At 42.7% G+C, this 12513-nt stretch overlaps 1 protein-coding gene across 1 annotated transcript; it reads right to left on the bottom strand.

The window, feature by feature from the left end:
• Positions 1–1960: 1960 nt before the first annotated feature.
• On the bottom strand, positions 1961–11207 carry LOC142185258 (cytochrome P450 2G1-like). Its single transcript, XM_075260557.1, has 9 exons — positions 11023–11207; positions 7906–8068; positions 7627–7776; positions 5705–5865; positions 4776–4952; positions 3870–4011; positions 3088–3275; positions 2852–2993; positions 1961–2145 (listed from the first exon to the last, which is right to left on the bottom strand). Exons 1-9 carry the CDS (start codon positions 11200–11202, stop codon positions 1961–1963), a joined length of 1488 nt encoding a protein of 495 aa, XP_075116658.1. The 5' UTR covers positions 11203–11207.
• Positions 11208–12513: the final 1306 nt, after the last annotated feature.

Here is a 12513-nt window from a genome sequence, read left to right as displayed (position 1 = left end):
GAGCTGTACGTATAGCACAAAATGGTACCAGTAAAAACTACAGCCAACCCAACCAATATAAAACAACTCACATACAGCTTGTTGGTGTAAAATAAACAAAAGTTATAGCTCTGAGGATTTGGCAACACTAAAAAAAGGTCACAACAGATCATTTTTTAATTTTTTTTTATTTTTTTTTTAATTATTTACTGAAATAATGTCATTGGAACGTGTTGGGTGTGGTGGATGCTCGAGCCTGTGGTTATGCCTGTACAACTGGGAGTAATTCATGACTGTCTGGCTATCACGACTGTTCTGATTATGCTTGTCACACTTAGCACCACATTTGGCTTCACTGAACATGTGATATTTGGTCCTAGCCCCTCAATTATTAACCTGATTACCCACCACCACCAGGGATACCAGGAAGAGTCAGGTACGATCCAGTACAGTATTGATAGTCTGGGAATGCCCAAAACTGCGGTCCTTCCAGCCTTAGTAATGTTAGACTGCTGATGATTATAAAATAACGTGGGGCACATAATTTTTTCAACTTTTTTTTTTATTTTAACCCTTTAAGGACACAAGGTAGGTTGTCTAGTGCTTGGTGACTTTTTTTTTTCTTATTTTCCCTCACTGGCTTCCAAAATTCATAAGTTTTTGTATTGTTCTACCCACCTGAGTATGTGAGGGCTTATTCTTTGTTTCGATTTGATTTGATTTACATTTTTGGGGTTCCATGTGAAATAGCACACAATGCTGTCGAAATTTTTTGCATTTTGTTTTTACAGCGTTCATTCTTCATTAAAACTGACATGGCAGCTTTGTCCGGCAGGTCATTATGATAACAGCGGTGCCAGATTTATATTGGTTTTTGGATCGCTATTACAAATAAAATGTCACTTTTTGAAAATGAACTATATTTCCTGAGGTTACTGTATTGTGATGCCTATACATTTCGACTGTATGGTTGACAGAGATATGGCAGGGCTCTTTAATTGAGGAACAAGTTGCATTTTTAGTTTGGAACCCAAGTTTGGTTTGATTTTCTGATTACTTTTTGTTGTTATTTTTTTTGGAAACACAAAAATACATTAATTTGTGTTCACCGTACAGGATAAATAACAGTATTTTTGTACACAGGGGGCTTATACACACATGGGGGAGACCTAACATATTTGTTTATTTTTGTTTACATTATATATTTTTAAAGATAAAGGCGGGGTTTACATTTTTTTTATTATTTGTTTGCTTATTAGTGTTTTTACTAAATTTACCCACCGTACATGTTAATAGAGTAATGTGCTGAATTATAGTAACTAGAGATGAGCGAGTAGTATTTGATCGAGTAGGTATTCGATAGAATACTACGGTATTCGAAATACTCGTACTCGATCAAGTATCACTCGCTATCCGAATGGAAAAATTCGATGCAGAACCAGCGTTGATTGGCCGAATGCTATACAGTCGGCCAATCAACGCTGGTTCTTCTCCTACCTTTAGAAGTCTTCTCCGTGCAGCGTCCCCGCGGCGTCTTCCGGCTCTGAATTCACTCTGCCAGGCATCAGGCCTGGGCAGAGCCGACTGCGCATGCCCGCGCTACAAGAAAATGGCCGCTTTGACTGTAAGTGGCCATTTTCTTGTAGTGCGGCCATGTGAAGTCGTCTATGCCCAGGCCCGATGCCTGGCAGAGTGAATTCAGAGTCGGAAGACGCTGCGGGGACGCTGCGCGGAGAAGAATTCTTGGAGAATCCAGCCCGACCCTCACTCGTGGACTTGGTAAGTGTAATTTGATCGAATGTTGCCTACCCCTGAAACGAGCATTTTCCCCCCATAGAGTATAATAGGATTCAATATCCGATTTGAGTAGTCGAATATTAAGGGGCTACTCGAAACGAATATTGAGTATTTAACTACTCGCTCATCTCTAATAGTAACATACGATTGTTATATCAGCTAATGTGGGCGTCTGAGGCTTCTTCTACTCTCTCGGAATGAAGATGACTTTGTGAGATGGCGGGATATTTTCTAAGCCGCTTTCAGTTGGAGAGATATCAAGATCTTTGGGATCCACAACAGACTTCAGAGTAAACTTTTGCAGGATAGTAGCAAAAAGGATAAAGAGTTGCATGCGGACCAAACCTTCTCCGATGCATGCTCTCTTACCTAGAAAAATAAAAGTGTGAGTATAAAAAAATATTTCATAACTGAGTAACAAGTAAAGAAATAGAAAAACTTTACGGATATTGTACGGTGCAAATTAACATAATGCCAAGTGAACCAAAAGAAATGTAACGAACCAAGCGTGCGCTAATTAGGCATATGAGACCTCGTAGATTTCAAAGTCAGTTACCTTGTCTTACGCCTTTGTGATATGTAATCAGGTATTAGTCACCGAATTTGTAGGACAGCGTCTTCGGCTTACGACTCTTGGTCGAACGGTATAAATGCAACTTATTCTGAGGGAACTGGAGGAACTGGTGGCGCCCTCCTTTCAGTGGAATGAAATGCTGATACGATGATGTAACAACAATGTGATTTATTTAAGATAACGCGTTTCAGGGTCCTTTGGTAACAGGGAAATGTAGGGTGTCCCTTGCCCTTCGCCTTCCATCCATTCTTCAACCATGCAGAATATAATGTATTGATTGTGACTGTGCAGTTTTGTATGGTTTTCATTCTATTCGTAGCCTCAACTATTACTACTTTAAGTGCTACATGGGACAAAACCCGAAGCGATCTCCAATTCCGTTAAGATCTCAGTTTATCTTGAAGCCAATTCAGCACAATATCACAACATGGTAACCAAAGCCTTGTAAATGTGCCATTCACCCTCCATTCCAAATACTGATACTATCAGAATACTTTGTACCTGCTGCGAATGGCATAAATCCATTGTTTTTCTTAAACTTTCCATTTTCATCCAAAAAGTGCTTGATGTTAAATCTATCAGGCGTTTCAAATTGTGACGGATCTCGTAAGACAGTGGTCAGCAATGGCAGGACATCCATCCCCTAATGACATTACATAGGGTCATATTAGATGATACATGACACAGAATAGACCATTTTCTATAACTTTTCACATAAGAGCAGGTCATTTTCCCACCTTGGGTATTTTGTATCCCCGGAGGGTCACATCTCTGATAGCAGAGCGGATACAACCCATGGGGAGGACGTCACTTATTCTCTGGATCTCATGGATGACGGCATTCATGTATGGCATCTGGCTCCTGTCCTCTACCTTCGGCTCCCGGTTTCTTCCAATCACCTGGTCAATTTCCTCTCGTAGTTTTTCTGAACAACAGAAATATGGAAAGATAAGCGGAGTGAAGAAGAAGACACTATATGGCCGAATGTATGAGGGCATTAAGATAATAAGCCACATTTTATTGTCATGAGAGATTGTTGTTCCTAGTTTTTGCTCAGAGTTACACTTTAAATGGCTTCACCTGATCTTTACATGGCCGGGACCCGAATGACTGACCATAACTGCTATAATTGTAGTGTCCCTTCCCTTCCTCTGTTCATGAACTTCCTGTCACGTGACCTCCCCTATTGTGAGTAATTTAGTCACATGACAGGAAGTGAATGCACAGAAGTCTGCTGGAACTAATGTAGCAACCAAAAATGTTACAAATTATTCCATTCCATTGTAATATGGAGCAATATGTGTATTGGCCAATGTCTTTATGACAAAGTTACAATCATGGAGATACAGCTTTTAAATACATGGAGATCTCCAGTAAGTCAATAACATTAAGGAATGAAGTTGATTGATTTTCATGATAGTTTTCTGTCACCCCGGGGCCCATCGTCATTTTCATTTTGGCTCCTTGTGGCCACTCTTAGTGCTCTTAGCCACCACTCTTAGGTGATACTATATCTTACCTTGGATCTCGGGAAACTTAATGAAATGCAAGATACCAAAATGAAGTGTCACAGAGGTGGTCTCAGCGCCTCCGAGGAACATGTCGAATACTGTGGAGACCAAGTTTGTTTTATCAAAGCAGGTTTTGGAATTGACATTTTCCTGGGAAGATAAAAAGTATTTGAAGAGCCGGAGGTCACTCAGATATTGGGGCTGACATGGTCTCGTTTGCTGGAAACAGAGTTAACAAAGTGACATGCTTGTAACGTGTGGATGTGTAATGGCGACATCTGACTTCAGGAGAGTTTACATTCATTTTCAATTAAACATCTAGAGAACATGGGTGTGAAGAGAACGCAGAAAAGATATAAAGGTTATAACAATTTTCCCCTTATTTGCCAAAACATTTTGCATTGGTTTTCAGAAAGTGACATTCTGGTAATGTTAAGTTATCCCCTATGGGCTGGAGGACTGACCGCTGAGACCTCCACTGACCTGGAGGATGTGCTTCCAGGAATACCGTATATCCAGAGTGACTGGTTGTGTATTGCTTGGTTCCCATCTGTGTTGGTATTCCATCCGGGGCAGTACGCATGAGGACCACCCCCCAACGGAAAACCAAACGCAATTGCCAGCACTGTGCAGTAAAAGCACACAGATCCCCATAGACTATAATGGGGTCCGTGTGCTTGCCGTGCGCTGCCCACACGAATCATGTAGAAGAGGAAAGTAGATTGTGAACTATTTTCCTGTCTACACGATCCCTGCGGAGATCTGGCAGTGAGCTCCATTATAGTCTGTAGGGTCCATGTGATTTTACTGGCACACCGCTTGCAGTTGCGTTCGGTACTCCGTTCGGGGGGGTCCTCATGTGGACGGAATACCAACACAGGCCTTACTTGTATCTATGGAGTATAAATCTTTACCTGTCTCATCCTGATGAGAAAGCAATCAATGTAATCGCGAGGACAGGACGGATCCAAGGAGTCTTCATGATCTTTTACATTTTCCTTCACAACCTCCTTTAATTCTTTCAGAAGATCAAACATTTTTCTATGGTGTCCTGGTAAATAATCCATGATATTTGGAAACATGTCATACATCTAGAGAAGACAGGAAAACATTGAAGTGATCAGAGCAAGCGGTCAGTGCTAGTGGAAGGGAGGTCATGGAAATCTCATGGACACATCTGCAGCCGGGAGGGGGGGGGGGGGGGTCCATCAGATGACGGCTATCGGTTATTGTAATGGCTTCAGAAGTGTAGAAGAGGACATCTATACATGGACAGGTTTCCATGTTCTGTGACTTAAGCTGCAATGTGTCCTGGTGTATGTCCAACTGATGCCAGCTTTATCTTCAACATATAGTAACACATAGCAACACATAACATTACATAGAATCATGCAAAACATAACATATAGAAACACATAACACAAAACAACACATAACACATAGAAACACAGCAACCCATAACAACGCGCAGCTATCTAGAGGGAACGACTACTAAAAAGGGAGAAAGTATTAAAATAAACTTAAACCCTCCTTCCCTCAGCAGTCACCTCGTGCTGCCATTCAGAAACTTACTGGGTCCCTGGTGGTCTCTACGAACTGGTGTCATCTCAATATAAAATGACTGGGATTGGCCGGTCCGCTGTCACTGGTTGTGGTGGTCACCGTTGTGTCTGTGATGGCCTCAGCAGGTATTTCCAGCCATTTTACCAGTTTGCCATTCATCCAGTAAGGAATTGGCTAGTTTTGCTTATCTTACTTTTAACCCATTCTGCCCCAATATCTCTGAAAACCCTCTTAAGGAGGGAAAGTCACAAAATAAGTTAGAAATAATAAGAATAATCACCTGGCCCCAAGGAGAAGAAATTATTTCAAAAGAATCCCGCATGTCTTTAAGGATTTTCATCCACTTTTCATCAGTGTATTCATAACGTCTCCCCACCAGAACAGAAGCAATGATATTGGAAGAAGCGCAGCTCAGGGTAGTGCTAGGGTTAATGGGCTGTTCTGAGAAGTAATAGAGAAATATTACCATAAGACATACAATATATGTGACAATGTCCCATCATTCCATCACATGACCGCCCCTATACATGAGACAACGTCCTATCATTACATCACATGACCGCCCCTATACATGAGACAACGTCCTATCATTCCATCACATGGCCGCCCCTATACATGAGACAACGTCCTATCATTACATCACATGACCGCCCCTATAGATGAGACAATGTCCCATCATTCCATCACATGACCGCCCCTATACATGAGACAACGTCCTATCATTACATCACATGACCGCCCCTATACATGAGACAACGTCCTATCATTCCATCACATGGCCGCCCCTATACATGAGACAACGTCCTATCATTACATCACATGACCGCCCCTATAGATGAGACAATGTCCCATCATTCCATCACATGACCGCCCCTATACATGAGACAACGTCCTATCATTACATCACATGACCGCCCCTATACATGAGACAACGTCCTATCATTACATCACATGACCGCCCCTATACATGAGACAACGTCCCATCATTCCATCACATGACCGCCCCTATACATGAGACAACGTCCTATCGTTCCATCACATGACCGCCCATATACATGAGACAACGTCCCATCATTACATCACATGACCGCCCCTATACATGAGACAACGTCCTATCATTACATCACATGGCCGCCCCTATACATGAGACAACGTCCTATCATTACATCACATGACCGCCCCTATACATGAGACAACGTCCTATCATTACATCACATGGCCGCCCCTATACATGAGACAACGTCCTATCATTACATCACATGGCCACCCCTATACATGAGACAACGTCCTATCATTACATCACATGACCGCCCCTATACATGAGACAACGTCCTATCATTACATCACATGACCGCCCCTATACATGAGACAATGTCCCATCATTCCATCACATGACCGCCCCTATACATGAGACAACGTCCTATCATTACATCACATGACCGCCCCTATACATGAGACAACGTCCTATCATTACATCACATGACCGCCCCTATACATGAGACAACGTCCTATCGTTCCATCACATGACCGCCCCTATAGATGAGACAACGTCCTATCATTACATCACATGACCGCCCCTATACATGAGACAACGTCCTATCATTACATCACATGACCGCCCCTATACATGAGACAACGTCCTATCGTTCCATCACATGACCGCCCCTATAGATGAGACAACGTCCTATCATTACATCACATGACCGCCCCTATACATGAGACAACGTCCTATCATTACATCACATGACCGCCCCTATACAGGAGAAAACTTACTATTGGACCACCTCTAGATTGCCACGAGTGGTTCCCAAGTTTTTACATAGTTTACTTATATGAATTCTACATACATATGAATAAGTTTGGGCTCACACTACTCTTATTAAGTGCCCGTTGCCCCTTATTCTGGTGTACATCTGCATCCATCCCCATCTTCCATCGTGTTCTTTACTTTTCTGTTTCTTCTGCTACAAAGTAAACAGACTTAGCTATAGAAAGCGTCAATGGTAATGGACACCAATGGAGGGAGGTGGAGTAAGTTGCAGTAAGTTTTCGGCCCTTTCTCCTCTTTTAGCTCGTCTTACATGTAGCGGGAACCATTTTATAAGTTTGTCAGATTACAAAAGTTTTGATTGTTAGAAACAAAGACTTTTGGAAATTTTGGGTTGTCAGCGCTCATCCCCAATAGTTGGCTTTGATACTTACTGTTAGACTTTCTGAAGTAATCCACAAGGTGATGGGCTTCTACCTGGATTGGTTCTTCCAAGGTCTTTCTACCCATCCCAAAGTCCTTGAGGGTCAGAAGGGAAAACTGCCTCATTTGTCTCCAGTACTCTCCATTAAGCTGTGTCAAGCCTTAAAATAAAATTTGGGTTTAAGTAGAAAATTCTTTTTTTCTAGGTTTGATGATAAAGAGTTGGACTTTACTATGAGCTGAAGCTTGGGTGAAGATGAACATATCTGAAGAACTGGATATCTACTTACCACTGTTGTTATAAAACCGCTCAAACACAGGAATAGTTCCTCTTCCTAGGAATATATCTCCGAGGTCTATCAGCACTTCTTTCACGGCCTGATATCCAATGACAATGACTGTGGGCCTGGAGCCAAAGTGTACGGTATAAACAGGACCATAGTCTTCTGCCATCTATGGAAAGATGAATCACAAGTGCATGAGTTTTGGTGCAATCTATAACTGTATGTGAAGTATTCCCTTACCATCATTTACATTAATCTATTTTTTGTTATTAACATATTGGTGGCCTTTCATTAGGATGCCCCAATTTCTGATCAGTGGAGGTCCAATTCTTGGCACATACTCGGTATACATGTAGGCAGACATATAAATAATAAAGAGGCTGAGAAGATAACCTGACCACAATGCGAACATCATGGCTGATAATCAGGAGGACACTACATGTATGAGAAGATAACCTGACCACAATAATAACATCATGGCTGGTTATCAGGAGGACACTACATGTATGAGAAGATAACCTGACCACAATAAGGACATCATGGCTGGTTATCTGGAGGGACACTACATGTATGAGAAGATAACCTGACCACAATAAGGACATCATGGCTGGTTATCTGGAGGGACACTACATGTATGAGAAGATAACCTGACCACAATAAGGACATCATGGCTGGTTATCAGGAGAACACTACATGTATGAGAAGATAACCCGACCACAATAAGGACATCATGGCTGGTTATCAGGAGGACACTACATGTGTGAGAAGATAATCCGGACATAATAAGGACATCATGGCTGGTTATCAGGAGGACACTACATGTATGAGAAGATAACCCGACCACAATAAGGACATCATGGCTGGTTATCAGGAGGACACTACATGTATGAGAAGATAACCCGACCACAATAAGGACATCATGGCTGGTTATCAGGAGGACACTACATGTATGAGAAGATAACCCGACCACAATAAGGACATCATGGCTGGTTATCAGGAGGACACTACATGTATGAGAAGATAACCCGACCACAATAAGGACATCATGGCTGGTTATCAGGAGGACACTACATGTATGAGAAGATAACCCGACCACAATAAGGACATCATGGCTGGTTATCAGGAGGACACTACATGTATGAGAAGATAACCTGACCACAATAAGGACATCATGGCTGGTTATCAGGAAGACACTACATGTATGAGAAGATAACCCGACCACAATAAGGACATCATGGCTGGTTATCAGGAGGACACTACATGTATGAGAAGATAACCCAACCACAATAAGGACATCATGGCTGGTTATCAGGAGGACACTACATGTATGAGAAGATAACCCGACCACAATAAGGACATCATGGCTGGTTATCAGGAGGACACTACATGTATGAGAAGATAACCTGACCACAATAAGGACATCATGGCTGGTTATCAGGAGGACACTACATGTATGAGAAGATAACCCGACCACAATAAGGACATCATGGCTGGTTATCAGGAGGACACTACATGTATGAGAAGATAACCTGACCACAATAAGGACATCATGGCTGGTTATCAGGAGAGGACACTACATGTATGAGAAGATAACCTGACCACAATAAGGACATCATGGCTGGTTATCAGGAGGACACTACATGTATGAGAAGATAACCTGACCACAATAAGGACATCATGGCTGGTTATCTGGAGGGACACTACATGTATGAGAAGATAACCTGACCACAATAAGGACATCATGGCTGGTTATCTGGAGGGACACTACATGTATGAGAAGATAACCTGACCACAATAAGGACATCATGGCTGGTTATCTGGAGGGACACTACATGTATGAGAAGATAACCTGACCACAATAAGGACATCATGGCTGGTTATCTGGAGGACACTACATGTGTGAGAAGATAATCCGGACATAATAAGGACATCATGGCTGGTTATCAGGAGGACACTACATGTATGAGAAGATAACCCGACCACAATAAGGACATCATGGCTGGTTATCAGGAGGACACTACATGTATGAGAAGATAACCCGACCACAATAAGGACATCATGGCTGGTTATCAGGAGGACACTACATGTATGAGAAGATAACCTGACCACAATAAGGACATCATGGCTGGTTATCAGGAAGACACTAAATGTATGAGAAGATAACCCGACCACAATAAGGACATCATGGCTGGTTATCAGGAGGACACTACATGTATGAGAAGATAACCTGACCACAATAAGGACATCATGGCTGGTTATCAGGAGGACACTACATGTATGAGAAGATAACCAGCCATGATGTCCTTATTGTGGTCGGGTTATCTTCTCATACATGTAGTGTCTTCCTGATAACCAGCCATGATGTCCTTATTGTGTTCAGGTTATCTTCTCATACATGTAGTGTCCTCCTGATAACCAGCCATGATGTCCTTATTGTGGTCGGGTTATCAGGAGGACACTACATGTATGAGAAGATAACCCGACCACAATAAGGACATCATGGCTGGTTATCAGGAGAGGACAATACATGTATGAGAAGATAGCCTGACCACAATAAGGACATCATGGCTGGTTATCAGGAGGACACTACATGTATGAGAAGATAACCTGACCACAATAAGGACATCATGGCTGGTTATCAGGAGGACACTACATGTATGAGAAGATAACCCGACCACAATAAGGACATCATGGCTGGTTATCAGGAGGACACTACATGTATGAGAAGATAACCTGACCACAGTAAGGACATCATGGCTGGTTATCAGGAGAGGACACTACACATATGAGAAGATAACCTGACCACAATAAGGACATCATGGCTGGATATCAGGAGGACACTCCATGTATGAGACTATACCCTGACTATATTAAGGAAATTATGACTTTGTTTCTGACAAGTTCCAGACCATAGAAAGTTGCTGAATTCATGGTTGTATCCATTGGCAATTGATCAAGACAAGAGTCATGAAGAAACTATTTAAAGCTGCATAATATTTTTGTATCTCTGGCATTCCCATTGAGTTTGTGCACTGATATCTAGACATGAGCAGCCATGTAGACAATAAAGGGCGGACATATTTGTACATTTTTCAGCACAGCAGAAATGTCATCATCACGTACCTTTATCAGGCTTGGCATTAGTCCTTCAGTGCTAAGACGTAGAGCGTTCCCTAGGAAGGGCATTGGGAAAGGTCCGGGGGGTAACGTCTTTCGTCTCCATAATATTCTTATATAAGACAGCGCTATAATAATGGTGGCGAAGATCACCAGACCGATAGTTACAGTGTTGAGCTGAGCCATGTCTAGATCATTCCCTAGAGCTTCTGTGGATCTGTGTAACTTTCTATACATTGAATAGGAAAGTGGAGCAAGTGGGACGTCCTCTAGATAAGAATTCTGTCTGTGCAGCTATTTGTTCAGTCCTGTATACATTCCTGCTGCTCTCCATGGGGATTCCACATCCTTCAAGAGCAAAGTCTACAATCCTATTTTCCACCCTTGAATAAAGGCTCAAACATTGAAGACTGTGGCCCATGACATGACATACGTAGTATCTGTATTGGAGACATTACGACATGATGAACATCGGCTCGGCGTGCTAAGTGTAGGTTATAGACAGAGATTCTAATTAGAAGCTTCACTAAAAGGAATTACATACGTGAAAAAAGGCGACTTAATGTTGGGATTCATCTTAAAGGTTTTGTACAATTCACCATAGCAGAGATTTCTTCATTGGCTCAATGTATCTTCTGTAATGTGAAGACGTTCCTGGTTAAGCTATTGCACCGTTTTGTGTTTATAGCTCCTATGCAGATCGATGTGTCTTCATGGTTTCTGGCAAATCCTTCAATGTTCCATAATTATTTGTCAAAACAACCTCACAAGTCCACAGGACGCCTGAAAAGATTTATTGATTGAACAAATAGATACCAATATGTGGATGGGGAACACATCAGGCTTTTTTGGGACCTCATTGTCCTCGAGCCTCTTATATATTTAGTATGGTTGAGTGATCTTGTCCGGAAAAGATCAGATTCCGATCGGCGATCGAGAAAATTTCAAGATCGCGATCGGAATTCCGAACATGATCTTTTTAGGTGGGATCGAGATCAGTGCTATTTCCCACAATGCTTTGCTTAGCCTTCACACTGCGTATACGCTCCGGTCATTCTGAGTGGAGTGTATACTGAGTGTGAAGGCTCCGCTGCGGTTCCATAGGAATGAATGGAAGCAGCCGGCACACAGCCTTAACCCCCTGCGCGCCGGCTGCCTCCATTCATTCTAATGGCAGACTAAACTAACATCTCTAGTAGCTACTTACCTCCAGAGATGGCTGCTCCGGTGCCCGGTGTTCTCCTTTTTCTTCTCCTCGCTGCCGCTCCACGCTGCTCTTCTTGCCTCGCTGCCGCCGCCTCCCAGGTTAGTGTTTAAGGAGCTAGGAAGGCGGGGCTTGTGGCTTAGGAGAGTGTGAGCGGGTACAGGGCGGAGAAATGTGACGTGTCCCCTCCCAGTACCCGCCCACACTCTCCTAACCTGGGAGGCAGGGGCAGCAAGGCGAGAAGAGCAGCGTGGAGCGGCAGCGAGGTGAAGAAGAACCCCGAGCACTGGAGC

Source organism: Leptodactylus fuscus, chromosome 11, assembly GCF_031893055.1.
Source record: "Leptodactylus fuscus isolate aLepFus1 chromosome 11, aLepFus1.hap2, whole genome shotgun sequence".
NCBI classification, from domain to species: Eukaryota; Metazoa; Chordata; class Amphibia; order Anura; family Leptodactylidae; genus Leptodactylus; species Leptodactylus fuscus.
Note: the sequence above shows the minus strand (reverse complement) of the source record. Positions and strands in the feature narration are given on the sequence as shown.